The 23,470-nt window shown below is 37.1% G+C and overlaps 1 protein-coding gene and 1 pseudogene across 3 annotated transcripts in view; one reads left to right on the plus strand and one right to left on the minus strand.

Annotated features, from left to right (window-relative positions):
* Positions 1-827: 827 nt before the first annotated feature.
* Positions 828-23,470, minus strand: part of Bub1 (BUB1 mitotic checkpoint serine/threonine kinase) — a 34,003-nt gene continuing 11,360 nt past the window's right edge. For 2 of the 3 annotated variants that reach the window (XM_031371842.1, XM_031371844.1), the window contains exons 9-25: positions 22,152-22,303; positions 20,174-20,400; positions 19,030-19,103; positions 17,615-17,743; positions 17,412-17,522; positions 16,555-16,651; positions 15,460-15,541; positions 12,937-13,111; positions 10,719-10,806; positions 9,549-9,757; positions 6,976-7,119; positions 5,338-5,453; positions 4,866-5,027; positions 4,417-4,574; positions 4,103-4,271; positions 2,951-3,057; positions 828-1,141 (exon numbers count right to left, since the gene is read on the minus strand). In XM_031371842.1, the coding sequence (XP_031227702.1) occupies positions 946-1,141; positions 2,951-3,057; positions 4,103-4,271; positions 4,417-4,574; positions 4,866-5,027; positions 5,338-5,453; positions 6,976-7,119; positions 9,549-9,757; positions 10,719-10,806; positions 12,937-13,111; positions 15,460-15,541; positions 16,555-16,651; positions 17,412-17,522; positions 17,615-17,743; positions 19,030-19,103; positions 20,174-20,400; positions 22,152-22,303 (2,396 nt within the window). In that variant the 3' untranslated portion in view covers positions 828-945. The remainder of the gene's footprint in view (positions 1,142-2,950; positions 3,058-4,102; positions 4,272-4,416; positions 4,575-4,865; positions 5,028-5,337; positions 5,454-6,975; positions 7,120-9,548; positions 9,758-10,718; positions 10,807-12,936; positions 13,112-15,459; positions 15,542-16,554; positions 16,652-17,411; positions 17,523-17,614; positions 17,744-19,029; positions 19,104-20,173; positions 20,401-22,151; positions 22,304-23,470) is intronic. The other variant, XM_031371843.1, reaches the window with a different exon arrangement.
* LOC116090893 lies at positions 7,743-8,400 on the plus strand (annotated as a pseudogene).

The raw sequence follows: 23,470 nt of genomic DNA on the forward strand, positions 1-23,470 counted from the left end.
ATGGATCAGCGGGTAAGAGCACTGAATGCTCTTCCAAAGGTCCTGAGTTAGGATCCCAGCAACGGCATGGTGGCTCACAACCACCCATAATGAGACCAGGCACCCTCTTCTGGTGCGTCTGAAGACAGCTGGAGCAAGAGGGGCTGGCAGAGGTCCTGAGATCAACAGCAGCCACACACGATAGCTCATGGCCATCTGTACAGCTACAGTGTACTCATACACATAAAATAAAATAAATCTTAAAAAAAAAAAGTAGGTCTTCCCACTTCAAAATTATATATATATATAAAAAGACCTTAAGGGAAAAATATGTTGAGAAAGGAGGGACATGGACAGATGAGACATGAAAGTGGAAAGTAAGCTATGGGGTGTAAAAGAGAACAAAGGGGGTCAGAAGGAAGGGGAAGAAAAATCAACAATTTTTTCTTAAAATGCCATAAAGAAACCTAATCCTACATATGCTAATTAAACATAATTTTTAACTTTTTGGCTTACTTTTGACTTAAATAGATCAGTGTTTAGAAAGGTGATTTCTAGCAGGGCATGGTGGTGGATCCCTGTAATCCCAGCACTTGGGAGGCAGAGGCAGTTCTCTAGGAGCTGGAGGCCAGGATGGTCTACAAATCAAGTCCAGGATAGCCAGGGCCTCTGATTATACCGAGAAACTCTGTCCTGGGGTAGGGGGCAGGGAGGTGACTTCTAGAAAGCACTTAAATTTGAATCATTCTCATGAAGACTTGTACACCAAGAGCAACTGTGCTTACAAGATCAGCATGCTTACATGGGGCTCCTTACTTTGTTAGAATATTTATAACAATTAGGTCACATGGGTGTATCGTATGGGCTTTATTTTTTAACATACATAAATAAGAAGTATGAAAAAATAGGATTCAAAGTGAGAGTTTAAATTTACAAAGTGTGTTTGGAGGAGGTCCATTTCATATTTTATTTTCTTGAACGCTTATATTCTGAAAGCAGCACAATCAGCCTATTACGCAAGGTCTTAATCTTGTTGGAATACTGTTGTTCAAGTAATTTCTTCATATTCAGTCTCAGAAAATCCAAAGATGGAAGATTATGACAATCCGGTATATTCAACATGATGTGAAAAAACTCCTCCCACATATCCAAATGAGGAAGCCTAGAGTCAAAATATTATAATGGATTAATATTAATATTAAAATGCAATCTTAACATTCATAGCAACCAGTTCCTACATCTACCTTGTATAGGTGTAGACATGATAAAAGAGCAACTCTCATCTACCTGTATCTGAGCAAATCAAGAATCCATCATAAATTAAAAATCCAACCACATGTCTAAATATATCTTGTTCTAAAAATATAATTTAAAATAGTCCCTTTGCAGTAGTTCTTTGGTAGAAAAATTATTTTTAAAGAATTATCTATCTTCTTCTGGCTTCCTGTGTATAGCACATTTCTAGAATCTGATAATCTAGTTATTTGGTTTTTAATAAGCTCAACTGCATACATATGTGGCAAGACTGAACAGACAGCCTGAACTATTTAGGATAGAGGTCACACTTAAGGGTCCTAGCTACTTTTTTTTTTAAAAAACATTTTTGAAATGATTTACTTATTTACTTAAGATTTATTTATTTATTTAATGTATGTGAGTACACTGTCGCTCTCTTCATGCACACCAGAAAAGGGCATTGATCCCATCATAGATGTTGGTGAGCCACCATGTGGATGCTGGGAGCTGAACTCAGGACCTACGGAGGAGCAGTCAGTGTTCTTAACCGCTGAACCATCTCTCCAGTCCTGGGTCCTAGCTACTTATAGTGATTAAATTAACTGAAGGGGGAAAACCCTCTCCAAAATATGGAGAAGGCCCCAGAGAGAAAGCAGAACACACTAAAATGACACTCTAGACGAAAACTGAGACGGAAGCTTTGGGCTATGCTCCTGGCAATAGATGGAAGCCTTCTGAATCCTCTGTCCTTTGATAATGAGGGAGAGAAGCAACTAAGTGTAATGAAGTACTCACTGAATTCAATGGCTCTAAACAGAGTACAATTATTTGTTTTAAGTTTTCTTTTGGGAGCCGGGTGGTGGTGGCACACGCCTTTAATCCCAGCACTTGGGAGGCAGAGACAGGCGGATTTCTGAGTTCGAGGCTAGCCTGGTCTACAGAGTGAGTTCCAGGACAGCCAGGGCTATACAGAGAAACCCTGTCTCAAAAAAACCAAAAAAAAAAAAAATTTTCTATTGGGTTTTGAACCTAGTGTACACGATGTTTATCAAATTTCTGCCAACTCTTTCCCTTTTCTGCTTTGGAAGTGGATATGGGGAGAATTAAGGAAATCCCCATCAACTTTCTCATGAAAGAATAAACATGTAAAATTCTATTAGGCTATAAGCGAGTGATTTTTTTTCTATATATGTTATTATATCCTTAAAAAGTTAATGATATATGGGAACATGCACACATAGAATAATTAGCTTCAATTTGGTATCACCAGTGTTATGTTACTCTGGAAACAATACTGACACAACAAGCTCCAGACCAATCATTAACTTTCAAGCATTTTATACTAAAGTCACATATGGCTGGAGCTTAATAGAAGTTACTTTCTTAGAATTAACAAAACAGCTTCACTTGTGTTATTTCCTTTGCTTATAAAATTTGAAAAAGCAGGATCATTATTATTCTCATTTATGTATACAAGAAAATAAACGAACAAAACTGCAAGGCTCACTGATACTGACTTCACTTAAAAAGAAACAGTCATAAGGAGGATGCTACATGCATGCCCAGGAACTCTGAATGGTTTCACAAGGCACACTGAATGCTAGATTTGTTCAGTGCCTAATGTCAGGATTATGCTCTGTTACCATACTGTCCAGGCTCATTTTCTGGCTAGATAAAATATACTATTTTACTGTTACTGTTTTTTTTCACTGTAGCATCAATTCCAATAACTTACCTTCTAAAAAGACCTTCAGGTTTCCAGACTCCTCCTTCATTTTTTAGTTTCATGTAAGTGCCAAAGAGCATACAGTATATTGTTGCAGCAACTCCATAGTAATCAACCTATGAAGAAAATAGATATATGCACTGTAAACAGTAACTTACCTGTAAGTATATTAAAATATGTGTCTAACTTAGAAGCTAAATAACCATAGTATTTTAGGTTTACAGAATTCCAAAAGCCAATGATTTGCTTCACTGAATGCCTGTCCAAGCTCTCATTGAGCCTTCTATGAACACAAACACTACTGCCTCTGAGGTAACCCTTTGGGAAGCTCTACCATCATTTAAATAATGTCTTTCACAAGTCTATCACTTCCTGCAAACAAGCACAGCTTGGCAGTTCTTCCAATCCTATCCCCTGGGACTTTGGTGGTTATTGTATAACTGTACATGAGTATCTCTGTGATATGTTCATAATATAACAGAATATTCTAATCTGGTCCAAATCTGTAGGACAGCAAACTATCCTTTCTCCATGCCAACACCAGCATTCATCTACCTGAAGCTTTACTGTTGGTAACCAACCAGAAATAAAGCCGTCACTTGTGCTCCCTTTATTACAGGCTTCTGGAAGTCACAGCTCTCTATCTAGAAACTTGGCAGCTGTTCTGTTTTATTAACTCAGGCTCAAAACATTTATATTTATCCTAACTAGTAGTATTTTCTTTACTTGCTAGCTAATATTCTACTTTGTTGGAAATTCTGAAACTTTCCCACAGAATGTCTTTGTTTTCCTGCTGTTGACAGAATCTGAACTAATAAGGAAGTCTGTTCAGAAGTAGAATTTCTTCTTCCTCTTAAGACTTACATCTACCTTTCCTTCAGTGCCCAGAGACTAGTTCAAACTACCTGGCACTTTAAACTCATTTTACAAGTCTGGTAAGTGTAATAAAGAAAATGTTTTCAAATCTCTTGCTTTTCTGCCAGGTGGTAGTGGCAAGTGGCTTTAGTCCACGATTTGGAGGCAGAGGCAGAAGCAAGTGATGATCTCTGTGAGCTCAAGGCCAGCCTGGTCTACAGAGTTCAGGTAGCCAGGGTTACACAGATTAATTTTGTCTCAAAAAAATAGCAAAATGAAACAAAACCTCTCACTTTCCTTCCATACCTGGTAGTTCCATGGCTTGTTACTGAGCATCTCAGGACACTGAAAACCAGATGTTTCACACTTTCCTGTAAATACAGTTCCTTTAGGGAAAAGTTTCATATCTATACTCTGACCCAGGTCAATCAATGCCAAGCCGGTAGCTAAGTCTTCATCATTCTGTTCCAAAAATCTACATTAAATACAAACAAGGATCAGGGTCTATAAGCACATACTAACAAAAGGATACCTAACAAAACAAAGGATGACAAAACAATACCTATAGGATGGACAAAGTGAAATATGAGGGAAGAACTCCATTAAAGTGTCACACTTACCTGTGTCCTAGTATGAAGTTATCTGGCTTAATGTCTCCATGAATGATTTCACAGCTGTGGACTTGTTCAACCATGTAAAGCATTCTGATAGCGAAAGTGATGACGAGAGCCTGGGGCATCACTTTTTCAGGGGTATTTTTATAGAGGTTAATGACATTCTAGAAATAAGGCAAATGGCATCCTAAGTTGGTTGTAGAAGATAAATGAAAGTCAAGGCCTTTATCCCTGCTCTCTATTCCAACAAAAGTTCCAACTGTGAAAAATAGTGTAGATAAAAACCAGAAATATAAGTTCAAGGCCAGCCTGGTCTATAGAGTGAGTTCCAGGACAGAGAAACCCTGTCTCGAAAAACCAACCAACCAACCAAACAAACAAACAAACAAATAAAAAAAAAAAAAACAGAAATGCACATACATTTCATGTTCACAGTATGAAAATTAGATACTTACTAGTAATGTCCCATAGCTGTAGAGCTCCCCTACTAATATGCTGCCGTTCTGGAATAAATGAGCAGAATAAAACTTGATGAACATGTGATGTACTTCTGGCTTTAGTCTTTCCATCAGCTGCATCCCAATGTAGAATTCCCAGGAGTTGGCAGGTCTCTGCACCTGCAAATCAAAACAGGTATGTGATACACATATCTTTATCCATATTCTGTAAAGAAATAGCAAGAAAGCAACTCCCAGTAAGGATACTGACAAAAAAATGAGGATAAGTTAAGCAATGGTCAGCAGTATAAAGCTTGCAGGATAATCTTAGTGGTAAGAGAATTAATTTTTAGTCTTCCTAAGATAGCTGTGCTTAACTGTTGACTAGGGCCTCACTGATATCAGTATTTAAAGGGGAATCAGTGAGGGAGGCTAACAACTTCCAAAAATTCACATCTACATTATACAAGAAGTTATTCATATCATTTACCTTCAAAATACATTTCTGTTTACATTTGGTATCTCTCACATCTCCATGAATAGCTTCAAAGACTTGAGCAAAGGCTCCTTCTCCAAGAAGGTGATTCACATAGACCAGCAAAGAACCTTGGAAAATGATACAAAAAAACTGACAAAAAGCCATAAGGACTATCAAAGTGAAGAATTCCCAGTGCCTGAACTACTTTAATGCATTTTTAAAAATGGGTATAATCTGGGGGAAGTTTTCTCAGAATTAGATGAAAGTAAAACATACACCTACCAAGAAAGAACTTCCTGAACAAACTCTGCAAGAGGGGTGAAAGTAGCCCTGACACCTCAGTGTACTGAGCTGTGTAGCCTTGGGCCCTGGCCCTTCCATTATCTGCAGTATCTCCTTGTGTACAATTGTTGAGGTACCAGAAAGAACATATAGAAATCTGTAAAGCTTTCTGGAAAATGTGCATATTTTATAGGAGAATAAAAAAAAAGCATAAGTGCATAAATATCTGTAATAGTTTAGAATGGTTAGGTCAATTTTGTATTTTAGAAGTTTTTGATTTAGGGGGTTGTGAGCTGCCCAACATGGACGTTTTAAACCAAACTGAGGTCTCCTGAAAGTGCTCTTAACCTCTGAACATCTCTATCCAGGAGCACATGTATTTTTAACTTTGATAAATTACTGCCAAATTAAAGTCCCAACAGCAATCACAATTCCAATATTATTGCTTAACAAAATTTCTCAATATGGCAGATATTAACTTTCTTGAAGGTGGAAAGGTGCTGGACTGTGAAAGGCAGTCTATGTTCTGGTTGAGGGAGGCTTACTCCAGAGAGCCAGTAGAAAATTTTACAAGAGATGGAACCATGAGCTAAGCTCCCAGACACTAGGCTCCTGACACCACAAGCCCTCAAATCCATAATCCTGTGGCGATCAATCACGTAAGGCAATGCCCCAAGCTCCTGATATTCTGGCTGGACTCCACCCCCAGAGTCACCTGACTACAGCCAGGTATGCCCTGCCCCACAGTTACCTAGCAACAGCAAGGTAACCCAGCCCGCTATAAAAGGAGCTGCTTGCCCTCTCCTAGCTCTCTTTTGCCCCTCTTACCCTCTTGCTCCCTGTTCCCCCTTTCTCTCCTCCCCTCTTCCATCTGGCCATGGCTGGCCCCTGCTTTTCTATTCTTTTCTCTTTTTGCCTTTCTACAATAAATGCCTTAAAACCATGGACTGCCTCCTTTCATCTAGACTTGCTGTGCTGGAGCAATGGAATAGGCATTCTCCTAAAGAGCCGCATCTAATCTGCAGGAAGGCCTCCCAGAGTTTCCAGCTGCCAAGACCAAGGACTCTTGCCAGTGTGGGAACCAGTCAGCACCTTCCTCAGGGCTCCACCCATTTGGTATCCAGAGATGTCCTTTGATGCCCAAGAACTAGAACCCGTTGTCCCTGGCCTCTATAAGGTCCAGGGACCCAGGACTGCTCCTTCCCCATCCACACGGACTTGGGTCCCATGGCTTCAGCCAGACTTGGGTCATCCCTGGTCGCCCTTTTCTCCCAACACCCTGTGCCCATCAGAAAGGGTAGGAGAATTTCAGAGTTACTAACAGCTTCTTACAAGAATTCATAATTCTATCACTCATATAATTCTTACCCAACTGGAATTCTGTCTTGGTCTTGATGGCTGGAAGTTTACTCTGCCACTCAAAAGTATTTGAATAGGAAGTAACTGGCTTAGAAAGCCCAGATAGAAGTTTAAGAATCAATTCATCATCCCATGGGTCCTCAATAGTAAAGTCTTAAATAGGAAAAAAATAAAAACAAAAACAAATATAAATTCAGCATTCAAATATTTTAACAGAAATCTTAAATAAGTACATGTATTCATTAAATATGCTTTCAAACTCTTACCCCATGTAGAGCTTTGATTCAATTAAGAAGCTACAATCAGTAGTTCCGTCAATTCTGACACCTGAGGTCTACAAATTTAAGTTGACTATCTAGTTGTGACAAAGGGAATCAACTAGCTCACCTCGACTTGGATTTGCACCTTTAAAAAGTATAGTTGCACACCATAAAGGTACACATGAACATTAACTGCTTCTAGTGTGCTCAGACATACGCTTTCATTGCTTCCCCCACTAATACACATAAAATACACTACTTAATGAAGAATTTGCATAAAAAGAGTACATGTATAGGGAAACAATTCCTAAAGGGAAGACAAAAAAAAAAAAAAATCCCTCTTCAATTTAGTGTTATAAAGCATTCTATTAGTGGTGATTTGAAAAGGCTACTCTGAGAACTGAGCAGAGCTGGTTGAGCCTTCAAAGTCCTAAAACGCAGGGCTGTGGGTTTGGGGTTTACTGACTGAATTCCGCTGGTGCAGGATCTTCTGCAGAGAGAGCTCAAGAGACGGAGATGGACAAATGGATTTATTTAGAGCTGTGGAACAGGATGCCCTCTGATGTGAAAGAGCTGGTCCTGGATAACTGTAAGTCAACTGAAGGCAAAATTGAAGGCCTCACGGATGAGTTTGAAGAACTGGAATTCCTAAGTATAATCAACATAGGCCTCACCTCCATTTTGAACTTACTAAAGTTAAACAAACCCAAGAAACTTGAATTAAGCAAAAACAGAATCTCAGGGGACCTGGAAGTATTGACAGAGAAATGTCTGAACCTTAAGCATCTAAATTTAAGTGGCAACAAAATAAAAGATCTCAGCACAGTAGAGCTGCTGAAGAAGTTAGAGAATCTCAAGGGCCTAGACCTATTTAACTTTGAGGTGACCAACCTGAATGCCTACTGAGAAAACATGTTCAAGCTCCTGTCCCAGGTCATGTACCTCAATGGCTATGATGGGGACAAAAAGGAGGGTCCCCGACTCTGATGTTGAGGGCTACATGGAGGATGACAACAAGGAAGATGAGGAGTATGATGAATATGCCCAGCTAGTGGAAGATGAAGAGGATGAGGAGGAAGAAGGGGAAGAAGAAGCTGCTGAAGAAGGGAGTCAGAAGCGAAAACGAGAGGGCAAAGAGGATGACTAAGGGGAATTAGCCTATTTGGGGGAAATTCCTATTGTGATGTGACTGTTTTTACCCATATCCCCTCCCCCTCCTATTTCTGCCTCCCCGAAACTTATTTTTTCCTGATTGTAGTGTTGCTGTTGAAATGAGAGGGGAAAAGTGTAGTGGGGGTTGCCAGGGGTGGGGGTGGGGGAGGAATAAAATACTATTTTTACTGCCAAAAAAGGGGCTACTCTCCAACATGGTTACTACTTAGTGCACACAGAACAAAGTTCTGAGATTTATGAACTCATTTAGTTCTTGTCATAAGCCTCTAAGGTAGGTACTAGTATGACCTTCAAGATAATTTTTAATATGTACTGGTTGTTTTGCCTACATGTATACACATATGTATGTGATATGAATGGCATCAGATCTCCTGGAATTGGGGCTACAGACAGTTGTGAGACACCATGTGGTTGCTGAGGATTGAACCTGAGTCCTCTGGAAGATCAGCCAGTGCTCTTAACCCCTGAATCATCTCTCCACCTAACCTCACTTTAATGAGAAACAAGCATAAAGTTGGTTGGGGAGCTGGAAATTAGAACCTAGTCTTAGAACTTAATGTATCTCCAGAGTCTGTGTTTTCAAGCTGAACTTTCTGTATAAGAAGGGAACAGAGGATGATAGCTCTTAATATTTGGTCTTGACCAATTGTTCTGTTACATACAGGGCAGAAGGTAATATTAGATTATATATTTGACACACAGTAAACTCTTAACCTTGAACTCTTTTAAAAAAAGTTCTTAAAAGTTTTTAAAAAAGTTTGTTTTTAAAGATTTATTTACACCTGGTGCCAAGAGATCACATGAGGGTTTCAGATTTCCTGGAACTGGAATTATAGTTGTGAGCTACCATGCAGATGTTGAAAACCAAACCTGGGTCCTCTGGAAGAATAGTCAGTAGTTCTCTTAACCAGTATACCATCTCTTCAGGCTCCTAATTCCTTTTTGTAATAGTAATAATCTTGTTGTCTGTCAAGATTAAAATGGATTGATGGATCTCATATCTGTTAGTAGTGAATTATTTTGTGATAATAGTCACGAGTTTGTCTAAGTTTATTTCCTATTCGGTGTATTTAAGTTCCCAGTTTCATGGAATGGCTTTTCAATGATATCATTCTTATGGGAAAACTAAGATTGAGCATGTGTGCATACTTGGAGCATTGACATTTCCAAGTGAACTAGTCTGCACGCATTCAACTCGGAGCCCAGCGCTGGCATCTGATAGGTCTTCCACCATCGCACGGTCAGTGCCTGTGCATTTAAAAGCCTCAAAGCCGAACACTGCTTCCTGGGTGAGCAAACCACCTGCGACAGGCTTACTAGGACAGGGTAAAGATGCTGAAATTTTCTCTTGAATTGGACTGGATGTGGAAAAAAAGAGAAAACAAAATCTCCATGTGATTAGAAGCCTATTAGATCTGATGAAAATAAAATAGCTTCTTTTCATTGTAATAATAGCATTTCAAAATTAACTCAAAGGTTGAGTTGCTCAAATAATATTCATTAAACAATTTGTATAAATAAGTACACGGCTACTAAGATATAGAGATCAACAGAAATATAATCAAAATCACTTAATATCTTAGGTAAACAGGTAAGATGATATATTTGTTATTTAATAGTAACTGTGGGAAGGAAAGGGTTTATTCCCCAAAGTTACATCTAAATAGCACTACTATAATCAAGACTATGTATTTTTCATTCTAAATGGTTTTTTATAAAACTAAGACAAACCAACATACGAGAGGATTCTCATTCATGTACTTTATGTTTGTGATTTTGCCTATGTGCTAAATAAAATGTAACAGGACAACTGTTATAACTCAAGTTGTTCCAAGGATTAGAAGGATATAGCACACAGAAAGCATAAACACTGTGACTGATTACAATAAACAAAAAATGGTTAACTACTTTTTTTTAATCTTTTACATATACCAGCCTAATCAATACAATGGAACTTTACCTTTGACCAGTACCTAAAAAGGCTTAAACATCCTATCTTCTATTAAAAGGCACTGTTTTTCTCAATTAAGTGGGTGTATAAAACACAATTTGTGTTTCAGCAGTTTTGCAATAGTTGACACACTGGAGTCTTGGTATTATAAAGACTTACAGTTTGAACCCTGAAATGAATTTCAGAATATGTTAGCTCAGGAATCTGTTAGCAAGCTGTTTCAATATACCAAGTGCTTAGGTTCACTACTATGTTTACATTTACAAACAGTACCTTTGACTCAAAGCTACCACTGAATTGAGATAAGGTATTTATGATATCTTAAAGATCAAAGCTACAATGGAAGAGGAGAATGACAAACACAATACCCAAGTTTTCTGTCTTTTGAGAGGTCCATTATGTTTTCTTTACAAGAATCCAAAGCCATATGTGTATACTGTGTGGCTACCATATTTTCTGAAATATAAAAAAAAAATTACAGACATATTATATGCACATATAGATACAAACATTTGATAAGGTTAAAAAGGTTGAAATTCCCTTTTATACTGACTTTCACTACAATTTCTAAACAGTGTCCCATAGTAATAAGTGCTATGAAAATAATTATAGTTAGGGTTCAAAGAATAAATAGTAGGTTTCAGACATGATGACCAGACTAAAGAAAGTCACTGGCACAGGGGCAGCACATACCAAAAGACACTAAGGGGGAATAAAAGGCTGTAAACCTTCCAGTAGGATTTATATAGAGATTTGTGTATCTTATCTTTTTAACAAACTGGAGAGATAGCATATATTTGCATGGATTCAGATATTGGCAGCACTTAAACAACTGTTCTTTTCTAACTTAAAAAACAAGACAAAACAATCTATCTTTATTGACAGTAGACAGGGCATAACTATAGGTTAAACTTAACCAATTGTTATAATGGATTAACTTTTATCTGATGGTTGCTTAAAACTAGTAATACTCATTTAGTATTAGAAAATTAGCTTCTATTTTACAGCATCACAGTGACTAAGGTGGAAATCACTATCCTAAGAACAGTTTGACACTTTTGACACTTTGAAGAACTCTTCACAGATTCATTTTCCTTAATTTGCAAAACTTCAAAATTTTTATGACCGGCAAACTTATGATGGTATTAAAACATAGTTGGAATTTTGAACTAACTTCTAAGATTTAAAAAAGAAATAAAACATATCGGGTTAGTACTCTTAAGAAAATATTCTTACTCCTTAGTCAATTTTTAGGCTCACAATGCCATTAGAATATCTTCCATCTAGTTAAGTAAAATTCTTCAGCAGTTAATTATTGATTTAAAGTTTTTAAAAATTATGTTTGTGTGTGTGCTTAAGTGAGTGCATGTCACTGCATATATATGGAGGTCAGAGGACAACTTGTAGGAGTCAGTTCTTTCATTTTATCTTGTGGGTCCTAGAGATCAACAAGCATTTTTACCTGATAAGCCATCTCACAGACATTCATTATTGTTTTGGGAAACAATTACACATATAAAGAATCCTGAGAATGATATAATTTAGCTGGTAAATGGCAGTTATCAAAATGACATAATGTCCAGATCTCAGAGTTTGTAACTTTTAGTACCTAATATCTGTGTTCAATGGAGTGGCATTAGAGTTAAATTCAAATGTAGATTTTTTTTTAAACATTTAAAGTTATTTTATGTGCATGGGTGTTTTACTTGTATGTCTATGCATCCCAGGGTACAGTCCCTACAGAAGTCAGAAAAGGCTATCAGATCCTGTGGAAGTGGAGTTGCAAACTGTTGGGAGCTGGCATGTGGATGTTAGGAACCAAACCCTGGATGTCTGAGTAGGCAGTGTTCTTAACTGCTGAGCTGTCTTGACAGTCCACACATGTATATCTTTTATATAAAGGTTACATTAGGTTTGAGGTTGAAATGAGGACTAAAAGTAGTTTTAGACTACTTTTCTTGAAGTTAGATAAAAATGTAAAAATGTGGCCAGGCGGTGGTGGCACACGCCTTTAATCCCAGCACTTGGGAGGAGGAGGCAGGTGGATTTCTGAGTTCAAAGCCAGCCTGGTCTAGAGTGAGTTCCTGGACAGCCAGGGCTATTCAGAGAAACCCTGTCTTGAAAAACCAAAGAAAAAAAGTTAATATGTGATTTTTCTCTATATGATACACATGTCTGTTTCTAAAGTAACATTTGAAGATACATCATGGATAAAACTGGTTATTCATTACTCGTTAGATTAGGAAATATAAGTTCATTGTTTCTAATAGTCAAATAATTTAATCTTTTTGTAGTTGTTTTTGCTTAGCTATCACAATACAACATAGTCCTATTGGATATATGTCTATAAGTGATTACACATGTTTTTTTACTTTCTACCTACTTATTAAAATTTAAAAATATAGACTATGAAGACAAACAATCAAAAACTAAAACAACAGCAACGACAAAAACATAATACACACACATAAGCGCATCTTAAATGTCTTTACAATTTTCAAACTTCCTCTATACAATTTTCAAAAAAAAAAACCCTATAAAAACAAACAGTATATTTTTGCAGAAGATAGCTAAACACTCACTCACCTTTATCTTCTGGAATCTGCACTGAATCTGCTGGAAATTTGTGGAATGGTGTAGATGAAAGCTGGGCAACAGATGTAAAGTCTCCTATACTTTTAGGACTGGGACCTAGGGTTTTGTTGTAGCGAATACCACACACTGTTGAATCATCCATAAACTCATCAGTATGAGGCATTTCCTATAACAGAAGACAAGTTGGAAAATTCAATTTGTCTGCTTTGCTGATGAAATTTAACACATCAACATTTTAAGTCCAGCAGTTAGCATAGCCCTGTAGTACAAACTACTCAGGAGGATGCGGAGGTAGAGAGGGTCACTTGAGCTTAGGAGTTCAAAAATCATTCTGAACAACACAGCAAGCTCCTTTCTAAAAAAATAAAACAAAACCTCAAACATCTTAAGATTAAAAAAAAAATGAATAGATTTAAACTTTGTTTTTAGTATACTTCAATGTAGGTGCATAAGAATCGGACATGTTTTTACCTTATACACTATTCTTTAAATTTGTAAAGAGTTAAAAAGATAGTAGAGTTCTTCTCTGTTAGTTCCCTTTAATAGTAACTTTATCCAGAATGTGGTTTATTGTTAAAAATGATAGTAGTACCTGGAATCCTTACTTGGTTTTTCTACTTCCTTTCTAACCTTCAATATAGGTCAACATATTGCACATGGCTGTTCTACCTATTCAATTGCTTCTGACTACAGCCACCTATGGATCTTTCCTACCCTTTATTACACTGACATTTTTGAATTGAGGTCAGGATCTATAGAATAACTTTGAGGCTATGTGCTATAAACACAACTTATTACTGGTGACGTAGACCCAACCACTTGGTCAGATATCTCTAAAGTTTCCTTACTAAATTCTTTTCCCTCTCCTCACTGTCTTTTCTGATGTAAATCACTATATCCTGCCCATACTGAAAGGGAGGTAAACTCTACTTTCCACAGGGCTTCATCAAAAGAACCAGTAGAAAAATATACATTAACTTATCTGTGGGTGTGTACTTGGTACACACATGTACTAAGGCTCACATGTGGAGGTCAGAGGACAAATTTGGGAGTCAATCTACCATGTGGGTTCCAGTGATGAAACTCGTCTTCAGGTTTGACAGCAAATGCCTTTACCTGCTGAACCATCTTTCTGGCCATCTTGGTGAAATGTTAAACCAGTATAGTAAATGATAATTTTGGTAAGAAGCTATGTAGACACCACTTCTTCTCAATAACGTCAGTAGTCATCCATGCCTATAGCAGTTACTATCTTAGTGTTCTAATGGCGACCTTCTACATTCCTTGGAATGCTTCTGTTAAGGGAGATCTGATCCCTCTCCCCTACTGTATGATATGGATATTAATTTTATTTCTTGGGTTATAATACAATATTATATTACTCACTCTTTCAAATTTCTTTCAAATTGTCCCAGGTCTGACCACTGACTTGTTCAAGTTGGTTCTTGTGCCCCCCCCCTTATAAAAAGACAAAACTAAAATAATCACATCCATAATTTCTGGCATAGGGTCATCTTCTATTTCCACTGACATGGTCGATAAAATCAGACATTTCTTTAAAAGTATAATTATAGGGTGAGTTTTAGAATTCATAGGGAAAGAGAACTAAAGTTTAGTCAAAACTAAACTCGATAAATCCTCTCAGTTCTTAAAATGCTGCATACACATTCTATACACCACACCTTCTTATAAATTCTACCATCTTTTCCAGTATTGAAGGAAAAACTAAATGGTAATAAATATACCAGTTTCTGCTCAGCATCAGCATATATAGAAAGTGTACCTTTTTTGTTTGTTAAAACATGTAGCAGAGTCCGGAAGGGGTGGCGCATGCCTTTAGTCCTAGCACTTGGGAGGCAAAGGCAGGCGGATGGATTTCTGAATTCAAGGTCAGCCTGATCTACAGAGTGAGTTCCAGGACAGTCAGGGCTACACAGAGAAACTCTATCTCCAAAAAACAAAACAAAAAACCAACAAAAAAAAACTTGTAGCAAAATAGTTTAACAAAACAGTTTTAAAGTAGTGGCACTGAATCTAAGCTTCTGTCTAGTGTTTCAGGAAACTGTAAACAGACACATGAGGAACACTCTGGGTCACAATTAAAGTCTAGGCACAATGGTTGCTAACACATAGGAATGCTGTGAACCAATGAACAGGAGAGCCTTGTCTGCTGTGTTATGCTGTTGATGCTTCATTTTCATCAATTCAATTCTCTGGGTTTCTCACTAATAGTCCACTGTAGGTCTCAATTCTTATGTCTAAGAAAAAATATGTAGCCCTGGATGGCACCTCCTAGCTAAAGGAATAGCTCTTTAGGGGCAAGGATCACATAATTGTTTTTATTTTCTCTACTTATATATAGAATTCAACTCTGTTGACAAACACATTTTTCATGCAACACTGGATTTTCTAGAAGTTGTGTAGACCTTGTGTCATTTGATGAGTATAAACATTTGGTAAAATGAAGAATAGATTATAAGACATATTTCACTGTTGAAGCAGAGATTTACTTACATTTGATCTTAATGAACATTTGCTGAGAGATCGTTCTCCAAAGGTCCTAGCTCCTAAGGGCTTATTTTTAGGCTGTGGTAAGCTAAAGGAAGATTTGTGTAAATATAAAATCATAAAATATACAGATGAAATAAATAAGCTAAAAGCCTTAGAATAACTTGTTACTTATCCTACTTGTTGAGTCAATAGTTTTAGAGACTCCTTACTTTCATAGCAACTAAAGCAAAACTGTGTCCAAATTGAATTAACTATAAAAATAAGATGTTTTTAGTACATTGGGCTCCAAGTTTTAGAAGCAAATGAAAACAGGGGCCTTGACTGTAGATGTCTCAGGTATCAGGTAACATTTTAAGTCTTATTTCTTGTGCCTGTTCTAGATACAGATATCACTTCTGCATCTTGGTCATGCTGTCTCCATTCTACCTCAGCATGCCAAGATACCTTGTAACTCACATAATTTCACTTGTTTTAACAATGAAAATTCCTGAAAATACCTCATTCTATGCCCGATGTCTTTCTTCTACCTTAAAACTCTCTTTTCTTTCTCTCTCTCTTTTTTTCTTTTTTTTTTGGTTTTTCGAGACAGGGTTTCTCTGTGTAGCCTTGGCTATCCTAGAACTCACTCTGTAGCCCAGGCTAGCCTTGAACTCAGAAATCTACCTGCCTCTGCCTCCTAAGTGCTGGGACTAAAGGCATGCGCCACCAGAACCCAGCTAAAACATTTTCTGTATAGAGGACCTTCTGTTCTACTTTATTGGCCCTACACTTTATGAATATACTGGCAGAGTCATCCACATTTAATGTAAGTTCAAATCCAGAGAATTCATCTGTTCTCTGGCAGCTTATAATTAGATTTCATTTCTTCTGCAGCTGTGCTTTTGCTATGGGAGGTCTGTTGTCTTGGAACTCATGCATAGCACATTGGCTCCTCACTGTGGTTAAAAGGCTTATTGGTAGCAACGCTGGAACTCCAACCCAGAACATCTGCTGAACAGTCCACCCTATCTCCTTTCTGCCTTAAAACTTTCAGCCTTTTATGGCATTTTGGTGACATGTATTTCTCTCAGGTTTATTTAAAATAGATATTTTCTTTACCCATAATTTTCTTTGTTTCCATCTTCAAAAATATGAAAAGCAGATGACAAAGTCATAATCTTTTTAACTCCCCTATCCTCCGAAGATACTGCATTTTCTGCAGGAAAACAAAATAGCATCTCATTATTGTGTTATGAAAAGGCATTATCCTTTGGGCTAAACTTCAGCTACCTAGAAAAAATGTACTTAAATCTCTAAAAAAAAATTAATAGGTCCTAGATAATGACATAAGGTAGTTTGCAACGAGGTGAATTGACTGATTCATGGTTACTGGGTCTTACACTCAGGGCCCAGTAGAGATCTGTCATACAGAGCAGTGTCCTCCCTCCTATAATGCTGCTCAGAGCACACTCAACAAAAGTAGCACAAAAAACAAAAACAAAACAAAACAAAAATCTTTTGAGTTTTTGTTGTTGTTCATGTCCTCTAAGAAAAAAATTAACCCCTGAGTTTTCATTTCCAGTCTTCTCAATTCTAACTATTCTACTTATCTTTGGCTTCCAGCAATGCTGACCTCCAAATTCTACATAGACATCTTTCCCAGGAGGTACTTAAGCCTTATGCTAAGAACTTACTTTCCCTACCATTCCCACACATGATGATTTTGTCCTTTAGCACTCACTATTAAATAGTAACAAAAAAATCCAACGTAACAAAACAAAACAAAACAAAACAAAAAAACCCAAACCAATTATCACATATGCTGCAACCTTTTCAAACTGTCATATACGTAGTTGATTCATTCCCTGCTCTTACATGGCATACTATTCAAAACAGGGTCATATTTACTTCTTGATAATGATCATGACAACTTCCTGTGATACTGAATACTTAATAACTTTTAAATAAATCATTACTTTGAAATTGGGCTTCGAATGTATCTTCATTTTGATCTAGAGATGGCCATTCATCTTTATCACCAGAAATGTCAGGAAGTGTTGGAGCCTGAAACATATCCATGATGAAACCTTAAGGAACAGAAGAAATATGTGTCAACAGGTTGCAAATCAGTTTTTATTAATTTACGGGAGGCACTATACATACAAACAAAATACTTTACCTAATGCTTCCTTGGTGTGGACAGTTGGTGATGGCTGTACTTTGCATGGTGTTCCTTGACCCATTCCCAATGATGTGTTTGGAGTTGTATGAAAATCATTAACACTGGCAACTTTATTTGTTTCACACACTAGAGCAAAGGAGTGGGACAAAATGAACTATCAATATGCCAATTAGAACACATTACAAGGCACATGATTGTAGTAATTACAATTAAAATTTACCAATGTCAATAATGATCACTACTTTTATTATCATTGATTGGGCTTTCATATATTCATGTTTATCTTTGTAATAACATCATGAATAAGGTCAAGAATTATCCTTTTATAGAAAAAAAAGGTTACATCAAGTTAGTTTTGTCATGAATAGCATCCTTAGCTCATAATATACCAAGTACTACCTGCTTCTGGTCATATTGTAAATCTTTCCCTCCTACTGTGTTATAAATCTTAAGGATGCTTTTCATTTTATTCAGCTATGGGTTGCTCAGGCTTTATTTCTCTTTCTCCCTCTCTCGCACTGCTCATCTGAAAGCACTGAAAGTATCTTTGGTGCTTGGAACATTAACAGGATTCCTGCCGCCTGAAAGATCTACACTTGTCATTCACTGTGCTGAAACAAGTTCACAAAGCGTGCTGCACGGGCAGTCCCCTTTCCCTCTTACTTAAATCTTACTCTATCAGTCCTTCCTGGTCACTTTTTTTGCATCTGAACTGTCTGTCCTAATAGTAATACCTCTTTTCCCATAGGAATTCTCATCTTTTTTTTCTACAACTACTTTTCTTTTCTTTTTCAAGACAGGGTTTCTCTGTGTAGCCCCGGCTGTCCTGGAACTCACTCTGGGTAGACCAGGCTGGTCTCAAACTCAAAAATCCACCTGCCTTTGCCTCCCAAGTGCCGGGATTAAAGGAGTGCGCTACCACCATCACCCAGCTACAACTACTTTTCTAACTACTTAGAACTATACTCTGTATCTAGTGAGTATGAACCAAGTCTTAGTGCAGTAATTCTATTTCAAATAGCCCTGTTCCTACTGTTAGTGGGAAAGATGCCAGTCATATGAGGAGAGGAAGTAAATGACCAACTGTGTCTTTATTACTTAACCAACAAAATTATCTTCTATGTAAATGCCTCCGCTATACCACCAAACAGAAATGTAAGACTAACAAACCTTTGTAATTATGATGTTTCAGATTAATACACTGAGAAGTTTAATAAAAAAAGTCAAAGGATTCTGAACTAGGAAGATGTGACTAATATTTTTCTACTTTTGTCTGAAATAGTCTGAGGCTTTATAAAATCATTCTTTCTCTTCCACATTCTTCCTATACTACAGTCACAGTATAGACACTGAGAAACCCCAAAAGAGTCTACCCAAATAAGCCGGATGAAGTTATTATAATAAAACACTACCTTCTTTTGTTTCTGGTCCACTCTGTGGCATGAATTCATGAATACTTTGATTCACACATCTGAAAGAGAAAACTCTTGAGACACAATGAAGAATAAAAGGACTTTACATATTAGAATTTTAAACTAACTCTCATGAAATAGTAAAATATTGCCAACAATGTTAAGTATGTTAGGTTGAGGATAAAACTGCTTATGGCCATGGTGTAAGTAAATGAAATATTTACTGCCTTTGAGAATACTAATTTGTTCAAATAAAGATAACCATTGAATGTTTTACTGTGACCCAATAGTTATTGTGTTAGCACAGTAACAACCATCCCTCCATGTGGCAGGACAGAATGGCTTTCCAAATTCAAACACACTTCATTAATGGTGCAGGTTAAAGGCCTAAGACCTAGCTAGGTTCAGGCAGTGTGTGTTAGTGGACCTAATACATTTCTTGTGATAAACCTGAAACCATTAGTGATGTCCAGATATCAAAATGACAAGAAGGACAAGTAACAAACCACTTATATAAGTTTGCTTTTAAACACACTGGAGCAGTCAACTGTATCTGTCTAATACTGCTAGAGTTCTCTTAAGGAACCCTATTAAAATGTTAAACAAGTGCAAATTACTTGTATCAAATCACAAGTTAAGAGATGTAAAATGTAAAAGACAAAAATGTAAAACAAGTAAGAAATTTGGTATTATTTTTTGAATCCTAGAAAAATCTTTCTAAATTGGGGAATAGTGTGGAGATAGATCTTGGCACAAAGAATCATTGACACTTATCCCAAATAGCTTCTGAAGGAAGACAGAGGAAACATCAGAACACATGTCAAATAACTTTCTGTGCATTAATAATGCAGTCAAAGCCAGAAACAAAGGTACTTCCCAGTTTTCAGCTATATATTTTGAAGGTACAGAGAGACTGCTGAAAGTGTTTAATTCAATAAAAAAGTATAAAGTAAACAAATACTGTAAAATAAGCTTGGAATTAAGTCTGAAAGATTTGTAGTCAATATTTAAAATTTTTTTCAACATACAGATTTTTAAAAAAAAACAGAACTGTTCATCTCTTATACAACATGACATTGCAGATCGTGAAAAGAAATGATACATGCCACTCGCATATCTGCCATTTCCAGGACATTTAGCTTACCTGGAGTCTGTCAATGACTGGCCACTTACAGGAATAGGAAGGGTTGGCAGGTTGGCAGCTGGGAACAGCAAAGTGCTGTTAACAGCATTTACCATAAGAGGAACAGAAGGCTCTTCCTGTGGTTTCTCTCCCGAGTTCTCTGAGGTCTGCTGATTGATGGATGAAAGACTTGGACCTCTCAATTCCTGCTGGGAGCATGTATTTTGTCCCACACATACTAGATTAACCTAGTTTAATGCAAAACAAAAAGATATAAACAAGAACAAAATTAGGAAGTCTTGAATATTACTAATCAGTCATTAGAACTTTTCAAAGCACAGCAACAACAAAACGACTAGCCTCTATGATGGCTTCTTGTAGCTTCTTAAACATGGATACACCAAAAGCTTACATTAATTTTTTTAAATTATTATTTGCATGTACACATGTATAAGTCAGGACACATTTTAGGAGCTGGTTGGTTCCCTCTGACTTTGTTGGGTCAAGGTCTCAATTCTCTGCATCACTTGTTACAGTCCAGTTGGCTCACAAGCTTCTAGGCAATTTCTGTCTCTGCTTTTCATCTCACTGTATAAGGGCTGGAATTACAGATGTGTACTACCATATCTGCCTTTTCACATGGGTTGCTGGGATTATACTAAGGTCATCAGGCTTGTACAGCAAATACCTTTACTGGTTGAGCTATCTCTCCAGTCCAATATTTTATACTCTCAACCACTGAAAAACAAATTGGCTTCTATAAGATTAGTATTTAAGAAGTAACTCAGTGGATCACAGGAGTCTAAGGCACAGGATGATTGCAGTGAGGCTGAGGCTGATCTGGCTCCCTAGCAAGTTCCAGGCCAGCCCAAGCCAGTGTGAAACCCTGTCTAATAAAACAAAAACTGAGGAGTTAGTAACAATATGTGTGATATCAAAGTGGAAGGAGGCTACTAGGAGCAAAAGAATACATGGTAAAAGGAGGGCCAGAGAAAGGGAAAGGAGAATCAACAAAGTATGACAATGCCATAATGAAACCTATTAAACTTCATATGTTAAATTATAAAAAATGACAAGTGAATCACAAAACAAAACAAAAAGTATCTTATCTCTCTTTACCTAAATTTTATGAAAAGACTAAAATTAATGTTACCAAATATTCTCCACACTGCTCTGCTAATATTCTTAGTAGCCATTTTCTATTTAATGGACAGGGATATATTTATATTAATTTCCACAAACACATGGTACATAATAAGAAGGATAAACAAATTTTTAAAATACAGAAAAGCTAATTCCTTATCTTATGAAAGCATTTTTTTTTCCCCCAAGACTGGGTTTCTCTGTATAGCTCTGGTTGTCCTAGAACTCACTCTGTAGACCAGGCTGGTCTTGAACTCAGAAATCTGCCTGCCTCTGCCTCCCAAGTGCTGGGATTAAAGGCATATACCACGACTGCCCGGCTTATGGAAGCATTCTTAGAAATTGTAAGACAGTTAACTTAAGCTGTGTATGGTGGCATATGCCTTTATTCAGAGGCAGAAGCACAGGCATCTCTGTCAGTTCAAGGTATATTTTGTTGACACAGCAAATTCCAGGCCAGCAAGGACTACATATTAAGAACCTGTCTCAAAACAAATACAAAAAAAGCCAAAAACCATACCCTCAAACAGTAACTTAAATGACTTACACTACTTCCTCACTTAGCCAATTAGTATGGAGAAAGGGAAGTCATAACACAGATCAAGTACTCCATTAAGAGTACCAGAGATCTCAGGGTCTCTTGTACTTTGGACAGCTGTGGAGACTAACTTGAGCTAAACATTTCCACTCAGTCTCTATATATTTCTTTGCTTATTCCAAATTTTCACACCTTTATATATCAAACTATTAATTCAGTAAGATTTCTAGCTAAAATAGAATAACTATAAAAACAAAGCAGAGAAAACAATAGCTGGTAGAATTGGGAATATGGACGTAGTGAAGAACATGGACATACATCAGGCCTGTTCGCGGAAGCAGGCAGGTCCGTGTGAGACAATTCCACCACTTGATTCAGTTTCTTGTGAAGTTCATCCATTTTCTGTTTTAATAATTGCTCTTCAAAAGCATTTGCTTCTTTCCTTTTCATATAATGTCTGTCTTCACTAACTTTAAGAACATTAAAAAAACCATGGTTTGTTCTCAAAATTTCATCAGAGAATTACAGGCAAAATGAGTAAGAGGTCACAATTTAGGACAGATAATTTTTAAATCAAAGTTTTCCATATTTATTAGATTTCAGAGCTTAAACCTACATTATTTTTAAATTGTAACCTTTATTTGTCCTCATCATAGTTACTATTAAATACAGGTCTTATAAAAAATTGTTATAGAATCAATATTCAGCAATAGCAAAGTCTAATACTAAACATTTCTTATAACCGCACTATGCTGCAAATCACTTGAAAATGATTTTCCATTTTTTTTTATTTTCTAATTATTTTATCTGACATATGTTTATATGTGCTTGTGTTTATATACCTATGTACATATGTGTATGTGGAAGCCAGGGATCCTCATGAGCCATTTCCTTGGTTTTTATTCTCACGGGCCTGGAGCTGAGTAGCCTAAGCTGCCTTTGCCAGCCTAGTGCAGTGACAACAATGTCTGCCATCACACTTGTTGCTTTTAATGTGGTTCCTAAGAATCAAACTCACACCCTCATTATTGCAAGCACTTTACTGACTGAGCTATCTTCTCACCCCCCCCATTAATCCTCTATTTCACATTTTAAAAGATGTAACTCTAGGCACTTCTCAAAAAAATAAACAAATAAAGGGCACAAGTCCCAAGGTATGCATATGGAGGTTGGAGGACAATTTGCAGAAGCTGGCTCTCTTCCTACCAAGTGGGTCTCAGGGATAGAACTCAGGTAGTCATGCTGGTGGCTTTTATTTTTTAAATTGGTATCTGCATCTATATATACATGTGTGTGATAGAGGCTAGAGGTATTAGATTCCCTGGAGCTGGGTGATAATCAGGGCGTTTGTTGTGTGCCACCTGACATGGCTGGGGAACTGAACTCAGGTCCTTTGCAAAAACACTACCAGCTCATAACTGCTGAGCCAACCTTCCAGGGCCACCTTTCTAGGAAAAGTATACTAAGGGTCAGAGTTCCAAGTAAAACTTTGGATAGTTCTATTTCCTATAAACATCACAGAAAGGCACACTCCAAAGATGTCAGAATTTTCTTGGCTAGAGACTACAGGTTGTGATACATGAAAGGAAACTATCAATGACAAATTCAAAATGGGTCCTTAACAAATATTGACGGTT

The sequence above is a fragment of the Mastomys coucha genome, unplaced genomic scaffold (assembly GCF_008632895.1).
Source record: "Mastomys coucha isolate ucsf_1 unplaced genomic scaffold, UCSF_Mcou_1 pScaffold15, whole genome shotgun sequence".
NCBI classification, from domain to species: domain Eukaryota; kingdom Metazoa; phylum Chordata; class Mammalia; order Rodentia; family Muridae; genus Mastomys; species Mastomys coucha.